Source organism: Anthonomus grandis, chromosome 3, assembly GCF_022605725.1.
Source record: "Anthonomus grandis grandis chromosome 3, icAntGran1.3, whole genome shotgun sequence".
NCBI lineage: Eukaryota > Metazoa > Arthropoda > Insecta > Coleoptera > Curculionidae > Anthonomus > Anthonomus grandis.
The window spans coordinates 44,586,620-44,604,657 of record NC_065548.1 but is presented as its reverse complement, the minus strand read 5'-3'; the positions used below and the strand labels follow the sequence as shown (position 1 = coordinate 44,604,657).

At 36.2% G+C, this 18,038-nt stretch overlaps 1 protein-coding gene across 3 annotated transcripts in view; it reads right to left on the bottom strand.

The window, feature by feature from the left end:
* Positions 1-10,797: 10,797 nt before the first annotated feature.
* LOC126734717 (rootletin) overlaps positions 10,798-18,038 on the bottom strand; it is a 439,794-nt gene continuing 432,553 nt past the window's right edge. For all 3 annotated transcript variants that reach the window (XM_050438438.1, XM_050438437.1, XM_050438439.1), the window contains exon 32: positions 10,798-11,564. In XM_050438438.1, the coding sequence (XP_050294395.1) occupies positions 11,455-11,564 (110 nt within the window). In that variant the 3' untranslated portion in view covers positions 10,798-11,454. The remainder of the gene's footprint in view (positions 11,565-18,038) is intronic.

The window sequence follows — 18,038 nt, the reverse complement described above, 5'->3', positions numbered from 1 at the left end:
TCGATAATAAATCAAGTTCACGAATCTGTTATGCATTTGGGGTATGATAAAACACTGGATAAGCTCTATGATTATTACTGGTTTGAGGGAATGTCAAAATATGTTCGTAAGTTCGTTGATAACTGCATTACTTGTAAATTGTCAAAATCTCATTCAGGTAAAATTCAAGCCGAACTTCATCCTATTCCAAAAATCAGCATACCTTGGCATACCATTCACGTTGATATAAAAGGGAAATTAAGTGGAAAAAGCGACTGCAAGGAGTATATTATAGTTATGATCGATGCTTTTACAAAGTTTGTGTCCTTGTATCGTACTTTTAATATCGATACTATTAGTTGTCTTAAAGCATTGAAATCGATTATTTCATTATTTGGCAATCCATCTCGTTTAATTTGTGATCAAGGAAGGTGCTTTGCAAGTAAAGATTTTCGTGAATTCTGTATGTCACAAAATATAGCTTTACACTTAATAGCTACGGGTTCATGTCGGGCAAATGGTCAAGTTGAACGTGTCATGAGTACTTTGAAAAATATGTTAACCGCAGTAGAAAGTAGCCAAAGATCATGACAAGATGCTATTGGCGAGATCCAGCTGGCATTGAATTGCACGACCAATCGCGTTACTAAGTCTAGTCTATTAGAATTATTAATCAGTAGGGTGGCACGTCCGCTAGGGTTAGTATCTGTTAATAATGATGATGAAGTTATAATAGATATTTAGGGAGCTCGAGACCGTGCTTCGGAAAACATGAAAAAAGTATCAATTTATGATAAGGTTAGATTTGATCATGGAAAGGCTAAAGTAGTTCGTTATAAAATAGGAGATCATGTGCTACTTAAGAATGAAGAGAGACATCAAACAAAATTAGATCCTAAATTTAAAGGTCCATTCGAAATAACAGAAGTTCTTGAGGGTGATCGATACACTTTAAAGTCATTAACTAATAAAAGATCTTATAAGTATTCTCATGATAATTTAAGAAGTATGCCGGGAAGTCAAGTTCCCGTGGAATTAGATATGTGTGATGATATTGAGGATGAGAATAATGAGTTGAAGGGTTCTCCTAGGATAGTTGACGTAAGTGGAAATGTAGAGTAATGGCAGAAGTAAATCAGGGCTAGTGGTTGCACCACATACGTTGTGCTGAAGTCGCAAATGCACACTTGAATGTGTGATCATGGTGCGATGTGCGGTACAAGTTGTGGCGGGGACCTGGTCACCCGATGGTGATAGTGTTGCTCTAGAGCTAAAACGAGCATGTAATCGCTGTGGTATACAGCAAGAGCCTTGTGTATTTTTATAATTTGGGCCTGATAACTTCCTCATACGTCTACTATATAGTTTTATTGTTGATTTCGAGCTATATACTTCTTGACTTCATTATTCGAATGCACCTGTTGATGCTAAAGTTGATGTAATATAACAGAATCTCTTCATTCTAGGATCACCCGAGGACGTGTGTAAGTCAGGATAGCCGTGTCGGTAGAATTATAGTATTTACTTTGTTTTATTAATTTAACGCATCTAGTTATAAGAAGTTTAAGAATTTTGAATGAATTTTTGAAATCCCTTTTTTATGCAAACGTAGTCACAAGCCCGGCATTTTTGACCTGAGAGAAGAACACGACAAGTGTAGTTTAGTTGGTATGGCCGAGCGCGTTCGGAGAATGGGCTTGTGAATTCGTTCTGCTCATTACGGATTTGTTTATTAAATTTAATTTGTTCTTTCTTGTGAATTTATATAATAGAAATAAATCATAATATCTGAAAGTGAAAGTGAGTTTATTCTGACATATATATGCTATATTAATGCACAATAAACTTGATTTTGACTCGTATCATAGGTCTGATGAACTGTGTGTATAATCACTGCATCTGTTTTGGGTTCATTCCCAAGGTTTTGTTGCATATCATGCGACAGTTTTGCTTTCTTGATTGTTTTGTCAAGATGAGAGTTCCAATTAAGCGTCCTATCTAAGGTTATCCCAACATATTTCGCCTCCGTTGCAAATTGGATGATTACACCTCTCAAGATTAGTGATTCTGGTGAATGGCACTATTACTATTTTATGCGGTATAAACATGATACCCAGACGATTTAACTTGGCCCACACAGGGCTGTCAGCAGCTGGAGTGTATCGTCGCGACATCGATCGAAGGTAAGTTTTCTCGCTTGGAAGATTCGACGGTCTTTCAAACGGAAGTGTTCGCAATTGGGCTATAAGAGCAGATTAATAAGCTTCCTCTCATTATTGAAAAGTTAAAAAAAAATTCAATGTCTTTGCTAAAAAATTAAATTAGCTTCGACTATACATGAAATGGTACAATTCTTTCAAACTGTGATTATGTTCGTGATTTGGGTGTCACTATTGACAAGAAGCTTAGTTTTTACAATCATATAAATAACATCATGGTCATCGCTAAAATCTCTTGGTTTTATTATCAGAGCTACATCAGACTTCACTAATATATCAAGTAGAATCATCTTATTTAATTCCTTTCTTCTATTTTTTTCTTGAACATATTTTATTATTACTTATTAGTTATGTTTTTATATATGATAATTATTATATTTCATGATATATGAATTGTTATTACTTATATTTTGATATATTGTCTTAGTGATTAGGATTAGATTCCTGTTAGACAATAAATATATTTGAATTTGAAGTTAAAGAGGGACCGGAAACGGAAATAATCATTTACTCCGACAGCCAGGTTGCGTTAAAACCCATCCAAGCATCCAGGACCAGTTCCAAATTGGTCCAAAAGTGCAGGGATCTACTGGACACGTTGGGTCGGAGAAAGACAGTCTGATTGTATTGGGTTCCGGGACGCGTATTTCCAGAATATACTTAACCACAGCGCTGGACACCATAGCATGCTGCCCCATTGGCCAGACGAAAATATACTCACGCAGAACACCTCCGCCTAAAACATATTTGGCTACAACGCGCCATTGTTGCAAAGGCGCCACTAGTGAAAACCTACTCTAGTAGAACACCTCCGTCAAAAACATATAAGGTGACAACGCGCCGCACGAGGCGCTATATTGGGTTGCTCTAATGTTATGTGAAAATTAGTAGTTAGCGACTTTTCGCGTTTGTGTAGTGCGATAGTGGTCATGGAAAGCCTAAAAGTATTACTCCAAACTCTAGTCGGTGACGCAGGCAATGTGAATATAACAGAATATAATGGAAACAAAAATTATGAAGCTGTGTTGCGTTTAAAACTCGCTAACGAGGAAGATAAGGACTTCAGTCGCCATTGTACTGAATGGATGAAAAAATTTTGTATTGCTACAAAAACTCAGTGGATAGTGAGGAATTCGTGGCCTAACTTGAAGAAGTTAATTTACCGGAAGTTTTATGTTTGCCACCATAGTAATTTCTATAAGGTACTGGAATCTGTTTTTAGTTTTATGTTTTTTATTTAGTTGCATAAGTATTTTTGTAGTTAGTTATCCAATAAATAAATAATAAGATTGTCCTTGTATCTAAACAAACACTTAAATAAGTTTCTTCTTTTTATCATAATTATTAATAGTTAATACATCTATTAAATATGTTTTTATTTTAAAATAATATTCTAATCTTGAGCAGCCCAATTCTAATTCCTGACTATATTATAAATGCAAAAGTAACTCTGTCGTTCTGTCTTTCTCTCTGTTAAATTTTTACGCCTTAGCCGTCGATTTTGATAACATAGACTACTTTTTCATTTACGGAATTTTCTATATATATAATAAAAAAATTATTGCTAGTTTTTGATGTTGTTGATCTTCGGTTTGTTTTTTAAAGTATTTAAACAGTACGGTAAAATTAAATCGATTTTTATATATGTATATTTTAACATATGGGTCAGGAATTTTTTAATGAAAAAGACTAAAAACATACGAAACGTCGGCGAATTTTTAATAGAAAAAAAGAAAGAAAATGTGCTATAGCATCCTAAAAACTAAAAAATGCCAAATTCACTTTAAATTTCAAATTTCAAACAAACATAACATCTAAAACACTTTACCATAAAATTTACACACATTACCAAAATTAATCATAACAAAGCAGATTTAGAAAAAAAAAGCATCTTTTTGATAAATTTTATTAAAAAATAAGTAAAACTGTCAATAAAACAGAATTTAGAAGAAGTAAATTAAATTATTCAACAGGAAACAAAACTAAAACACTAAAATGATGTCAAAGCACAGGTTAAAAGGTATCATTAAAAAAAGGCTATAATATGCCCTGGATAATAAAAGTGATTTTAATTCCTTTTTGAATCTCTTAACTTCTAAAATTTGTCTGATACATGGAGGAACACGGTTGTAAATTTTTTTGCGAAGGTATATAAGTGAGTTCTTGGTGAGGGAGGATGTAGGGATTGGTAAGGGAAAATCGTTAACCTGGCGAGTCATATGACCAGTGTTAGAGGGAGGTTTAGAACATTTATGAATAAGAGTAGCTGTTTCTAAGATAAAAAGAGAAAAAAGAGTTAGGATTTTTTGAGATATAAAGAGAGGTTTACAAAAATCTTTTAACCCAGCGGAACATAGGTATCTAACTGCCTTTTTTTGAATCACAAAAATTATGTTTAATAATCCGTTGTTGCTTAAACCCCAAAAAGGCAAGCCATAACGAAGGTGGGACTCAATAAGAGAAAAGTACACTGGACGTGCAACTACCCCTTCCAGCTCATGCCCCGCCATTCTTACTGCAAAGCATCCAGAGGATAATTTTGATGCAAGATTTATGATATGATCTTCGAAGCGAAGGCGACCATCAATGGTAATACCAAGGAACTTACAGCTTTCTTTGTTTTGCAAGGGGGAGTTTTAACTAAACATAAGGCCCTGAACGTCACACTTAAATCCCATAATAAAGGTTTTGCCCACATTAAATACAAGCCTGTTTGCAGCACACCACTCCGATAAAATCTTAAGATCCTTAAAAACCTGGGCTCTAACATTATCAGAATCTCTATGATTCCATAAAATGGTGGTATCATCAGCAAACTGAACCACTTTGCCCTGCAGTTTTAATGAACCCAAATCATTTACATAGAGCAAAAATAATAGTGGTCCTAACACTGAACCCTGAGGTACTCCAGTTTTAAGGGATCTGGAATCGGATAAACATCCAGATACTGTAACTCTTTGGGTAGGATTAGACAGATAGGATTCCAGCCATTGCAATGCCACACCTCTAAAGCCATAATTATTGAGCTTAGACAGCAGTATTCCATGATCTACACAATCAAATGCCTTGGATAGATCAGAAAACACTGCCGCCGCGGACTCTCCAGAATTCAAGGATACATAGACACTCTCCAAAAAGCCGAAAACAGCGTCATGAGTCCCTTTTCCCGTTTGAAATCCAAACTGATTTGCAGATAAAATGCAATTATGTTGCAAAAAAGATAAAATTCTGATTTTTGCAAGTTTTTCAACTATCTTGGAGAGGGTAGATAATATAGAAATTGGACGGAAATTACAAGGCTCACTCACATCTCCACCCTTATAAAGAGGGATAACCACTGCCTCCTTCAAACATGCTGGAAAGATGCCATTATGAAAGGAATTGTTTATGGCAGAAGCTAAGGCATTCAGTGCTGAGTCAGGCAAAAGGAGTAGTAATTTTGATGATATTCCATCAGCTCCAGCTGATTTATGGTTTTTTAAGCTTTTAATTGCATCTCTAACATCAGTAAGGCTAACAGGATAAAAGAAAAAAGAATTTTGAACTGACACTTGTTGAATATAATGCAAAGAATCAATATTAGTATTCACATCCTTGAGCAATAAATGAGGAATATTACAGTAATAATCATTTAAACTATTTGGTCTTACTTCTGCTTCTGAAACTTTCTTATGAGAATGCCTGAAGTCATTTATAATTGACCAACATTCTCTCTGCCTATTTGAGGACATATTCAAGCGGTCACTATAATATTTAACCTTAGCTGCTTTTATCGTCTTTCTATATAGACTACGATATTTCTGATGATAAAGAATAATGTTTGCATTAGTTGTAAACTTGCACAGCTTAGCCAAATAACGGAGGTTTTTAGCTGAAGTTCTGAGGCCTGCTGTGACCCATGGTTTTCTATTTTTCATTTTAAGCCTCTTTTTAGGAAAACACTGATTGATCTTGTCACATAGCACATGAAATAACAAAGTAAACGGGTCAGGAGCCATTTCAACTGCATTCCAATTAACCAAAGCTGTAGTAGAAGAAAAAGCATTAAAATTTGCTCTGCTGAAAATTCTTCCTATATAATGAGATGAAGGAAATACAGTGTTGCATGGAATCCTAGCGAGAATGGCTTCATGGTCAGAAATACCAGATGAAAGTACTCTACATGACACATCATTTAAATTTGTACACAAATAATCAATAGTAGTTGCAGATGAGGATGTTATACGTGTGGGTGAAAGAACATGCATCTTTAAGTCATAAGATTCCAATATACTTAAAAGGGATGTATGATGTGATGGCAAGCTTACATCAGTGAACTTAATATTAAAGTCACCAGCCAATAAACCTATGGAGTGTAGAGACGATTAGGATAATAGAGAATCAAGTTTGTTCAGGAACATACCAATATCTCCTGTGGGTGGTCTATAAACACAAAGAACATATAAATTAAATCGCTTACAAAAACAAAGGGATAATTCAAAAACCTTCTCCAACAGAAAGCTATCATACTTATTAATTTTACAGAAAAAAGCTTCAATTGTTTGTTTAACTAAAATAGCTGTTCCTCCATGTATGGAGTGTTGCCGACAAAAAATTGATATAGGAATATAATCAGATATTAAGAAACATTCGTTAGGCTTTAACCAGTGCTCAGTTAGTAATACAATATCAGGAAAATCACATGAATCAAGTAAAAGATGAAGCTCGTCCATTTTATTTCTTAGAGACTGTATATTTAAAATAAAACTACTGAAACTTTTCGCATGCTTATTTTCAATGTTATTTATAGAATGTGAGTGAGCTTCATCTTCTGTGTATTTATCTATAAAAAAGAATCCCTATCACAGTCAGTATCTAGAAGTCCAGATTGATTACTTGGTTTTATTGTGGACACATTTTTTGATGAAATGCTACTTTTGAAATGTTTTAAAATATGGGTATACAGTAATGATGCCAAATCTGATCCAAAGTTGCTGGCATGATTAGACTCTAAAATTCTATTTAGATTAATATTATTTGCGTGAAATATTCTATAGAGAGCCTTATTGCTATTATAAATTACATTATGGTTTGGATACATGTAAGGGCTTGTCATCACTAAACTATTGCTGTGTAAATGTATAAATTTTTTTTAAATATCGAATGATGAGCAAATACCATTTAACATTAAAATCAACATATCATTTTCTGTAAATTCCTTAACCATAGATGATGCAGTATAAATCAGTTCATTGTTTGTACTTCCTGGCTTCAGGAAACACTGGACTTTGTAGTTAGCTTCAGACTTCAGACGCAATTTCTTCAGGAACACTCTACTACAGTTTCCACCCACAAAAAGAAGCCTAGGTCGATTATCAACGGGTGAAAACTGGCCTTTTATTTTGTCCGATACCCGCTGACTACTCTATTAATTTTTTAAATTTAATTACAAAATTTCATAACCGTCCAGCTTCCACCCAAAAAAAAATGGTCACGTTATATATGTATACCCACCTACGAACTCTCACGCAGGAGTGATGGCGCGTGCTATTTTCAAGGGTGTCTTATTTTCCATTGTGTATTTTATGTTTTCAGGCATCAAAGGAAAAGAGAAAACGTAAGCTTTGCCGTCAGAAGGGAAATGATTGTAAAGCATCAGTTGACATAAAAATTAAAAAAATTAATAAGGATATTATAAGGAATGACCCTTTCTTAAAAAAAGGTCTTTCAGCTCTTGTATTTGTAAGTAAATCCCTTCATCGTTCATGTCTACTAGTAGTTGACTACCTATATACTGATTATTTGCAGATATCTTTTAAACATAAACATCATATTTACGTCGCAGAAGCTTATAGTTTTCTTAAGATTTCCACAGAACCAAAATCAATGTTTTTTCAATATTTTGATAATGGGCTGGGACCAACAGCGGCGAAGAATATGCATGAAATGAAGCTCCTAAGCATTTACAGTAATTATTCGGATGTAACAAGTCAGAAAACTGTTGAAATATTAGCCGATTGTCAACAAAATCCGAAAGACAAAGAAATTAATTATTTGTATGATGTCTTGAGGTGAGTACCATTCGTGACCACGGCTAAAGGAATAATTTTTTAAATATATAATTTTATTTCTATTTCTAGACGTAAACATTTTGGTAATAGAAAACTAGAAAACATAGTTTCTAAATTGGCGCAGAAACAAAAGGAATATGCCCAAAATGGTTTCGAAGTGTATATTGTTGAAGATCCCTTCGTGGTCTTGATAATATCTCCTATAATGAAAAGAGCGCCTAGTCGATTTTGCGGGAGAGATATGTTTCGTGGATTTCACTGGATCATGTGACCAGACATCGACCGTTGTTACTTTTATTATAGGTGGTAGTAAAGTTGGAGGCATTCCATTAGCATGCTTATTGCATACTTCTCAAACAGAATTGAATTATACATCGTGTTTTCAGCTTCTGAAAAAATTCACTCCAAATGATTTTGGTGGTAATGGCTCGCCTAATATTATTATGACCGATGATTCACATGCCGAGCGAAATGCGCAGGGTGAATGGCGTTTACATTATAGAAAAGCTTTAATTACCAGAGGACATAATACAAATAATTTAGTTGAATCTTCCATAAGAGTTCTAAAAGATATAGTTTTGGAGCGGTGCAAGACATCCAATGCCGTAGCTTTGTTAGAATTCATTATTAACGTTCTTGAAAAGTACCATTTCAGGCGACTAATTGCTTATGCCAATTACCGGCATAATACAAATGAAATATTGCTCAGTGAATTATAGGGAAGAGCTGAAAATTTACTGGTGCAAAAAAAACAATCAAACATACTTAGTTGCTTCATCAGATCCGAAAATGTTCTATACAGTACTTCTGGATTTAGCTCTTTGCGACTGCATAAGCGGTGTAGGAAGAGCCTACTGCAAACATATTTGTGCAGTTGAAAAGCAAATCGGTAAAAACATGTTTACAAGTCCGTCTTTAAGCACTGATGATAGAGCAGACTTGGCCTTCTTAGCAACTGGCGAATTCCACCAACATTTCTTTAAAAGAATGATGACAGAGGCAGAGGAAACAGAAGAAAACATTCCAGCAGCAGTGTTTCCACATTGTTCAGAACAAAAAGTGGGTTGTTCCAAAGAATTAGACGAAAAAAATGATGCTGAAGGTATATACTCAATACAAATATTTTGAATAAAAAATTGAAGTGTACTGCCAAGAAAAGAATATTTTATTTTTCATAGAAAACAATGGGAAGGAGGTGGAATGGAATGGTTGGAGGACTCGTTTTACTTTGGCTGTAGTATTTTTTTTTTGTTATAAAGATATTCATTTCCTTTTTCGTTATTAACAAGCAGTCATTCTTGATCCAAAATATATTTTATCTGTAGGTAGTTATAATTTGTAATGTTAATTTTTAGATCAAAAAATCATAATTTTACAATATGATAGCTGAACATAACCGAATTTTGTTATTAGCTCAAAATGAGAATTGCAGTTTACATCTTTTAAAGAAATACGCAACGCACTTAAATCAGATTCGAACAGGAAGTCAAATGAATAGTTTCCTTATGAGCAGTTACAAAGGACATGGATGAAAAATAAAAGTTCAACCGAGCGCTTTAAGTCGAAGGAGTCAAGGGGTAAAACGAGGTTCGCAAAGGATGCAAAGTGGGCATCCTACAAAGAAAAGGTCACATTCCCTAGCAAGTAATATTAATGAAAATAAGCCAAGTGCAAAAATTCACTAGCAAACAATATATTTCGTTTATAATTTGGAAATGCGATATTTAAAATTTAAAGTTAATATTAATAATGTGCGCATTCCAAATCACTAATTATCTAGCGTTTTATTTATTTTGTTAAAATGGATTGCAGGCGACAGCGTTAAAGTTTCCGTAGATCAATTATTATACAAATACTTTGTGGCGCGCTCGTTGTCGCCGTGTGTGTTTTCGACGGAGGTGTTCTACTCAAGTACCTTTTCGACTAGCGTTATAGGCGTGTATGCTTTCGACGGGGATGTTCTGCGTAAATATATTTTCGCCTAGCCAATGGAGGGCGTCTAGCGTTGTAGTTAAGTATATTTTGGAATTACGCTTCCGGGACACAGCAGATTGAAGCCAGGCATAAATCATGTCTCCCACCAATCATCCCCGAGCCCTACCTTGGACTAAGTAAGTGACACATTTCCCATATCTTGGACCACTGGACATGGAGCCTTAACAGGTCACTGTAGTTCAGACCAGATTCATTATACACTCAGATCACATTACAACTAACAACAAACCTTTGGTTGTTAGTTGTAATGTGATCTGTATAGGTCTAGGCCTGATGATGCTCCGATAGGAGCGAAACACGTGTAGCTTTTAAAAAATTATATGGATTTGATGAGATCGTGACTTTGCGTTCTTACCTTTGTTTTGTTTTCGTTTGGTCTCTTAGAGAAAAATGGATGATACGTTTCTATAATGCAAAGGATGGGCTAAAATCAGGAAGAAAGATTCTTTGGTTTCTGTCCTCCCACCATTACTTTTATTACTAGGCTACGTACTGTCCACCGAAATAATTTCAATTCAAGCTTCGAATTAACAGGAAAATAAAATTACGAATCATACTGTCAAATTATTTTTATTAATCTCAAAAGCATGCTTAAAAAATTGAAAACTGGACGGAATCTACCTTATTTGAATTAAGTACGTTTGTTGTGATATACCCTGAATAAACCTTAATTAATAGCATGGCAAATAACATAACCCTGAATTGGCAAGAATTGAGATGGTTCTTTATAATTTTTTTAAAGAGTAATTCTTTCACACCTTATGAAATTGAAATAATCTGTGATAAAGAAAATACCATAAGATAGAACAAATTGATTTAGTAAATCTATGTGAGTTCTCGTGTTTACTATGCCACTTTTGAAAAAATTACGTATAAATTGACGCGATTTTCTAAAATATGCAGCTAAAAACTAATCGCTACTAGATAAATAAATTAAAACCTATATTACTAACTTTTTATGAGCACAATTTCTCGGTAACCGAAAATATGAAGCAGTGGTATTGTTTATTTTGTAAGTAACCTTTTAGCAAACAAATAGTAAAACTGGAGTATGCCGGGTGTTTAATATATTTTAATTTGTTATCTAATGCACACATTATATTTACTAACTATAATTAACAACGTGAGAAGGTCAGTAAACCTTTAATGGCCGTATTACAATTTTTATATTTTTTAACTCAGAATCTTCGACTCTTTGTAATTTATTTTATTCACAGCCTCTTACTCATTTGCGGTTGTGGAGTCATTGAACGTCTGTAAGTTGAGGCCGAAGGCAAATTGAGGGCTGGCGGGAGGCTTGCTGTAGATGACACTGTGTTATCTGCAAAAAATAGAAAGAAAGGCTTTTTTAAACCAAATATTTCGTAAAGAAAATTGTACTTGATTGCAGAAACAATCATCAACATAAAGATATCGTACGCAAGAATTAAAACATAAGTACAATTTATATTTTTCAAGAAAGTAAGTTAGCACGGAAAGTTAAATGATAAAACGATTATCGGGAAGTATCCCGATGTAGTCACGTAAGACGAAAAGACGAAAAAAACTCTGCTTTTTGGCTTCTTCGGGACAGGGCAACTACAAAACCAAAGGATAACAGAGAAAAAAACATAAGGGATTACGAACAAGAGCAAATAACCAATTTCAGTAAAAATCATCTATGGTCCTTTCTTTACCCGAAAATAATAAACTAGTAACCTTTTCTGAGTTACGACCTATAAGTTTGTTGTCTGCGTGTTAAAGCTAAGATCCTGCTAAATAACTACTTATCTCAGGAATCATTCTCTCTTTAGTTCTACTTAATCAGGCTTTCGTAAAGACTAGGTACAACCTCTATTTTATTACGCGTCCTAGATGATATACCGGGTGGTGCGTCGCCGAGCGGAACATAGGAAATCCCATGTAAATTTTAAGGGGGTCAATTATTGGCTTCCCTATACATTTTACAGAAAAAATGTAAGAAAACTTTTTGAAGAGACCAATCTAGCAAACCCTTGTGCAAAGTTGCAAAAAATTTTAATAAGCGAATCTTGAATTATTCAATTAAATGTAATTGCAAAATTACCAAATTTTCGGTTCAGGTAAAACCAGACACCAGCTACCAGCAAACTATTTGTTCTAAGGCTTTAACAATTATTATTATCGATTATTAAAAAAATATTCAATTTATTTTCCCATTCAGCCTATCTGGTCCATTTCAACTATTAAATCTATTGTTAGTAAATTCGAGTCCAAAGACATTGCAATAAATAATTGTAAATGTTTAACTCAAAAGATCGAAAATAGATCCGAAAAAAGAGAGAACAGAACTCTTAATATTTTACTAAGTGTGGAAAAATAAAATAAAATAACTTTTTTAAAAATAATAGAGAATTACATAAAAACATCAATTAATCAAATGTTTAAACAACCCTCCATTAACAGCTAAACAATATCCTAACCGATCATAAAATTCGTTAGGTACTAAGTTGATTTGGAAAATTTTATTACATTCTAACGAAATAGCGTTTTCTAAGTGGTTTAGATTCTCAAATTTTACACTTTTATAAATGACACGTTTTAATTGACCCCACAAAAAGAAGTCATTCGGTGAAAGATCAGGTGACCTGGCTGGACAAAGTATCCGGTACCGTGGACCAATAATATTGCCGTTAAAAGCATTTTCCAAGCACTCTCTAACCATACGGGCATTATGGGCCGGGCAACCATCCATTTGGTACCAGATCATTTGATCTTCCTGAACAACTTCTTCCAAGGCGGGTCCAATTTGATTTTGAAATAAGTCCAAATAGGTTTCAGCTCTTAGGTTATAGTTCATAAAAAAGGGTCCAATGATATGGTGTCCGATAATTCCCACGAATACATTTGTTTTTTGGGGATATTGTGTCCGAGTATGAACAAAGCGATGTTCATTTTCTTGACTCCAATATCAGCAATTCTGAACATTTAATTCATTGTTGAAGGTAAATGTACATTCATCGATAAAACAAATATTTAAAAAAAAAATCCCATCATTATTTGCTCTTTCCATTATTTTAAAACAAAATGCCATTCTTCGCTCTTCATCTCCTTCCTGCAGCTCTAGATGTTTTTCGAATTTATACGAATAATATTTGTGTTTTTTTAAAGTGCGCAATACCGTTGAATGATGTTTATTTACCTCTTGCCCAAGAACCCTCGTACTAACCATCTTGTTTTCCTCCACACTCAGTAGAATATTAAGATCTCTGTTCTCTCTTTCTTCGGCTCTATTTTCGATATCCTGAGTTGAACATTTACAATTATTTATTACGGTACCTTTGGACTTGAACTTATTGACAATACGTTTAATAGTTAATAGTTTGGTTTTACCTGAACCGAAAATTTGCTAATTTTGCAATCACATTTAATTGAATAATTCAATATTGGCTTATTGAAATTTTTTGCACTTTGCACAAGGGTTTGCCAGATTGGTCTCTTCAAAAAGTTATCTTACATTTTTTCTATAAAATATGCAGGGAAGTCAATAATTGACCTATTGTTTTGTTTCCTATGTTGTTGTATTGTATTGTTTTCCTATGTTCCGCTCGGCAACGCACCACCCGGTATATAAATGAGCTGATAAGGGTAATATTACCTCACAGATTCTGCTTGATTATAGCAAGGCAATCGACAGGACAGATACGAACTTCAATGCACTAAATTAAGTTTTTTTGGAATTTCTTTTTCGCCCGTTCGTGTTTTCAACAGCTATCTATCTCTTGGGTAAAACATAGTTTTTGCGTTTAAAGAGAGAGGATCCCTCTTAAAAGTCTTAGGACGATTGTCAACGATTGTATAATTTAACGATACGCGAATGAAATCCAAATCTATACCAGTTTTTCTAAGAGAAATACGAACGAAGTTATTCTTCGATTTACTAAGTATTTAGAGTCAGTAGGTGAATTTTTTGTATTGGGTTACGACTGAACCCGTCAAATTCAGTCGAATTTTCTCCTGTAGTCCGGATTTTAAGTCGGCATCTGCCTATTCATGTTTCCCAAATTCTAATTTCGATCGGGGGTGAAAGATATACTCGGACTATAGTTAAGAAAGATCTAAACCATGGTTTTCTCACATACTGCATATTGTAATTTTTGTATGATTATTACCAAATTCCTGCCGAGCGCGCACCTCGCAGAAAGGTTCAAATACAATCGCACGATACTGCCGCAGTCAGTCCGTCTACCGACACCAACCAGCGAAGACCCAGGGCCACTCCGACCATTGAAAGCCATTACCGATCCCGGTTTAAAAGTAAGTTTTAAAGTGATGCGGTAAGAATGCGGTTCTCTCGATCCGGCATTTCCTATAATAACCTACCATACAGGGTGACTCTCTTAGTCAAACATTTCCGTCTACACCGCTTTTCATCCTTTACCCTAACCAATACTATTTCCGTTAGACCTGAATTATTATATGGATTATTCCGTACTTGTTAAAAACGTTAACCATATCCGTGCGCGCGCGCCTGATTTTCCGGGTCTGGTTGGAGCTTTCTACCTGGATATCCGAATTTACCGACCGTTTCCGATAAATGGACAACTGGACTCGACAATTCGTATTACCGTCCGACTAAATTCTACACGATCCTTTTCCGACCGATAAATCTATCATAGACACCGCCATGTCTCTGCGTAGTGCATTGCTATTTCGTTGACACACCTCTCGACACTCCTCTTGTTTGTTAGAAAGCAGGTAAGAAAGAATGTTGTAATGCAGATGCAGACCTTTGTAACGAAGACCAATAGACACGCCATATTATTAATTCAACATTGCGAGTTTTATTTCGATGCGCACTGACCCCTGGAGTTACTTTCTCCACTGTCTCAATGCTACCTGTGTGCACGTGGGCCCTCAACCACATAAATCCTGAGGGTGGTGCCCGAGAGACCGTTCTGAAAGTGAAACTGATTGGCTTATTAATCCAGGAAAAAGCGGCACCATCATCATAAGATTGAAAACTCTCGGGGAGCATCAGTTATAGCATGCATAGCGCATGCAGGATCATCCAAAGATGGTGCGTAAAAACGGGCATCTCTGTCTGACAAAACAGACCTTCTACTTTTTACGAAAAGGAGAAATCTTGCAGGACTAAGGTCTCTACTAATAGAAGCCATCAGGCAAGAGGTCAAGTACCTAGGCGTGTACCTGAACAGCAAGCTAACGAGGCAGTCGACAAAGGAATTTCCATCTTGTGGCAACTTCAAGAGTAATTGGGAGAAAGTGAAGTATAAAGCTCAACATCCTGCACTGGCTACATACTGCTGTAATCAGACCTAGAATAGTGTACGACTCGGTGATCTAAAGATTATTAAATGCTCAAAAACTAGCTAGACTGCAAAGGCTGGCTGGTCTCAGCATTACAGGTGCAATGAGAACCATACCAGGTGCAGCGCTTAACATCCTCCTGGGTTCGTCGGACTATTGCTGTGACATTGCTGCCAGACGACATTGTATAGTTAGGAGATTCCTTTAAGGTTGACATAGCAAGCAGGGAAGAATGACTAGAATGACGGGGTTTCAGGGGTTGGCGGAAAGGGACTCTTGGGCCTACCCGCCGGACACTGTCCCCCCACCATTACTACTACTATGTAAATGCAGACCGCAACTTATTTAATAAGAGACATAATTTCTAACCAACAAAATAGAAAAGCACCAGGCGTTGATGGCATAAATAATAAAATGCTTAAAATGCTACCTGATAACATAATATAGGAATTAATGATAACATTCAATCAATGCCTCACTTCCCAATCGCATGGAAAAGGGCTATAGTAAGACTATTACCAAAACCGGGAAAAAACCTTGCAAAACCGGAAAGCTATCATCCCATTAGTCTACCACTATCTATTGGAAAGATATTTGAAAAAGCGGTGCTCAGTAGACTAAAAGAGAAACTAGAAATACTGAAAATAATCCCGGTAGAACAGTGAGGTTTCGTGAAGGGCCTATCGACAGAAATTCAGCTTGCAAGGTTCACTCGGCAAAGCCTAGTGGACTCGTTCAATGCTAAGTATTCAACCGATATGATCACACTCGATATCGAGAAAGCGTTCGATAGGGTGTGGCATGGCGGATTGATTCATTAAATGGCAGTATTCGGTGTGTCTCCTGGTATAATTAAATTCACGCAAAGCTATTTAAAAGATAGAGAATTTACCACGCAAATTAATAATAGTATACTTCCTTATAAATAAATGAGAGCGGGGGCCCTCCAAGGCTCTCACCCACCCTCTTTAATATATACCAGGCTGACATACCGAAGAAGGATCACTACTCCAAATTGGCATTATTCGCCAATGATACCTGTATCTTTGACAGCTGTAAATACCTGGACCAAATAACTGCTTATATACAAAGCCGCATTGATAAATTATCCACTTTGGTCAGGAGATGGAAAATCAAGATCAACGAAAATAAAACTGAGGCAATACTAATAACTAAAAAATGGAACCGTGACATTCCCAACTTGGTGGTGCACAGAGATCCCTTGAAAACGCGAAGTTCGGTACCTAGGTGTTCATTTTGACAACAAAAACACTTTTGTGTATCGTATCAAAAAACAAATTAATCAATGTAACGGTTTAGTTCAAAGCCTCTACCCCTTCGTAAACCGCAAGAGCAAGATGTGCTCGACAATAAACTCCTCTTGTATAGGCAAGTAATCAGACCTAAGCTCTTGTATGAATCTTGTGTTTTTTCCAAAATCCCTGAATCAACAATGAGCTATCTAGAGTCCTTCCAAAACAAGACGCTTAGACTGAGGAATACAGACATAAGGAACTGTAAAACTAACACTGTAAAATCGATACTATAGACGAGTTTATTGTCACCAAACACACTAAATTCAAAGAACGCATCAAAGCACCGAACCAGCCAGAAATTCGCAAATTTCTCCTTAAATGGCGCGAAAACAAGCCCTGGAAGGGAATTTTCCAGCCAACAACAACCATCATTCCATTGCTATAGTGAGGTCGCTCCGCGCCATAAACACTAAACGGGTCAAAAATCAATGTTTCACAATTTACGCTCCGTTTGTAAGTCAACCGTAATAGTTCTCGTTTGCATCGTAGCCCAACCGCTTCTCGGTGGGCCTCATTATCACCGTGCTGAGGGGCGGGGCCTGTCATTAGACTCGTGACCAATACCAGCCCACCTCCTACCTTATAAATATAAGTCAATCCGATTCCCGCTTAGGCGCTTAGTATACAGAGTTCGTCCTCCGTTGTGTGCAGACCACCTGCACTCAACGTTGAAGTGTTCTCTGAACTAGTTCCACGCAGTGCCGTGTGTACTAGTGCAACGATCTATAGTGTTTCCCTGTCTGCTAAGTGAGTCAGTACCATGACTCTCAAGTCGACCTTTCCTTCCTGTACGAAGACTGAGATTTCTCCGAAGGAGGAGAGCACAACCCCCAAGACGAGGCCGAGAGCCAAGACTTGGCCTTACTTCGAACCAAGAGGAATTAACGCAATACTATATAGTCCTCATAAGGAATGCCAAAACGGAGGCATGATGAAGAGATGGACGCTCTCCGTCGGGTGTTCCATAAGACTACCAAGGCACTTAAGAGCCGGATAAAGACTCTTTAGTCCGCCTTGCCCTCCCCTGCCGCTGCGGTACAGGCCAGTCCCATAGTGCAAGCTGCCTCTGGAAGCGCCTGCTGTCGAGTCCATCGAGATAGCCAACCCTCCACCGCTGGAGCCCTGTCTCCTGCCCTAGGACGTCGGCAAGCCCCCAGGACAAACACGACAGATTCCAACCCGTCGTCAGC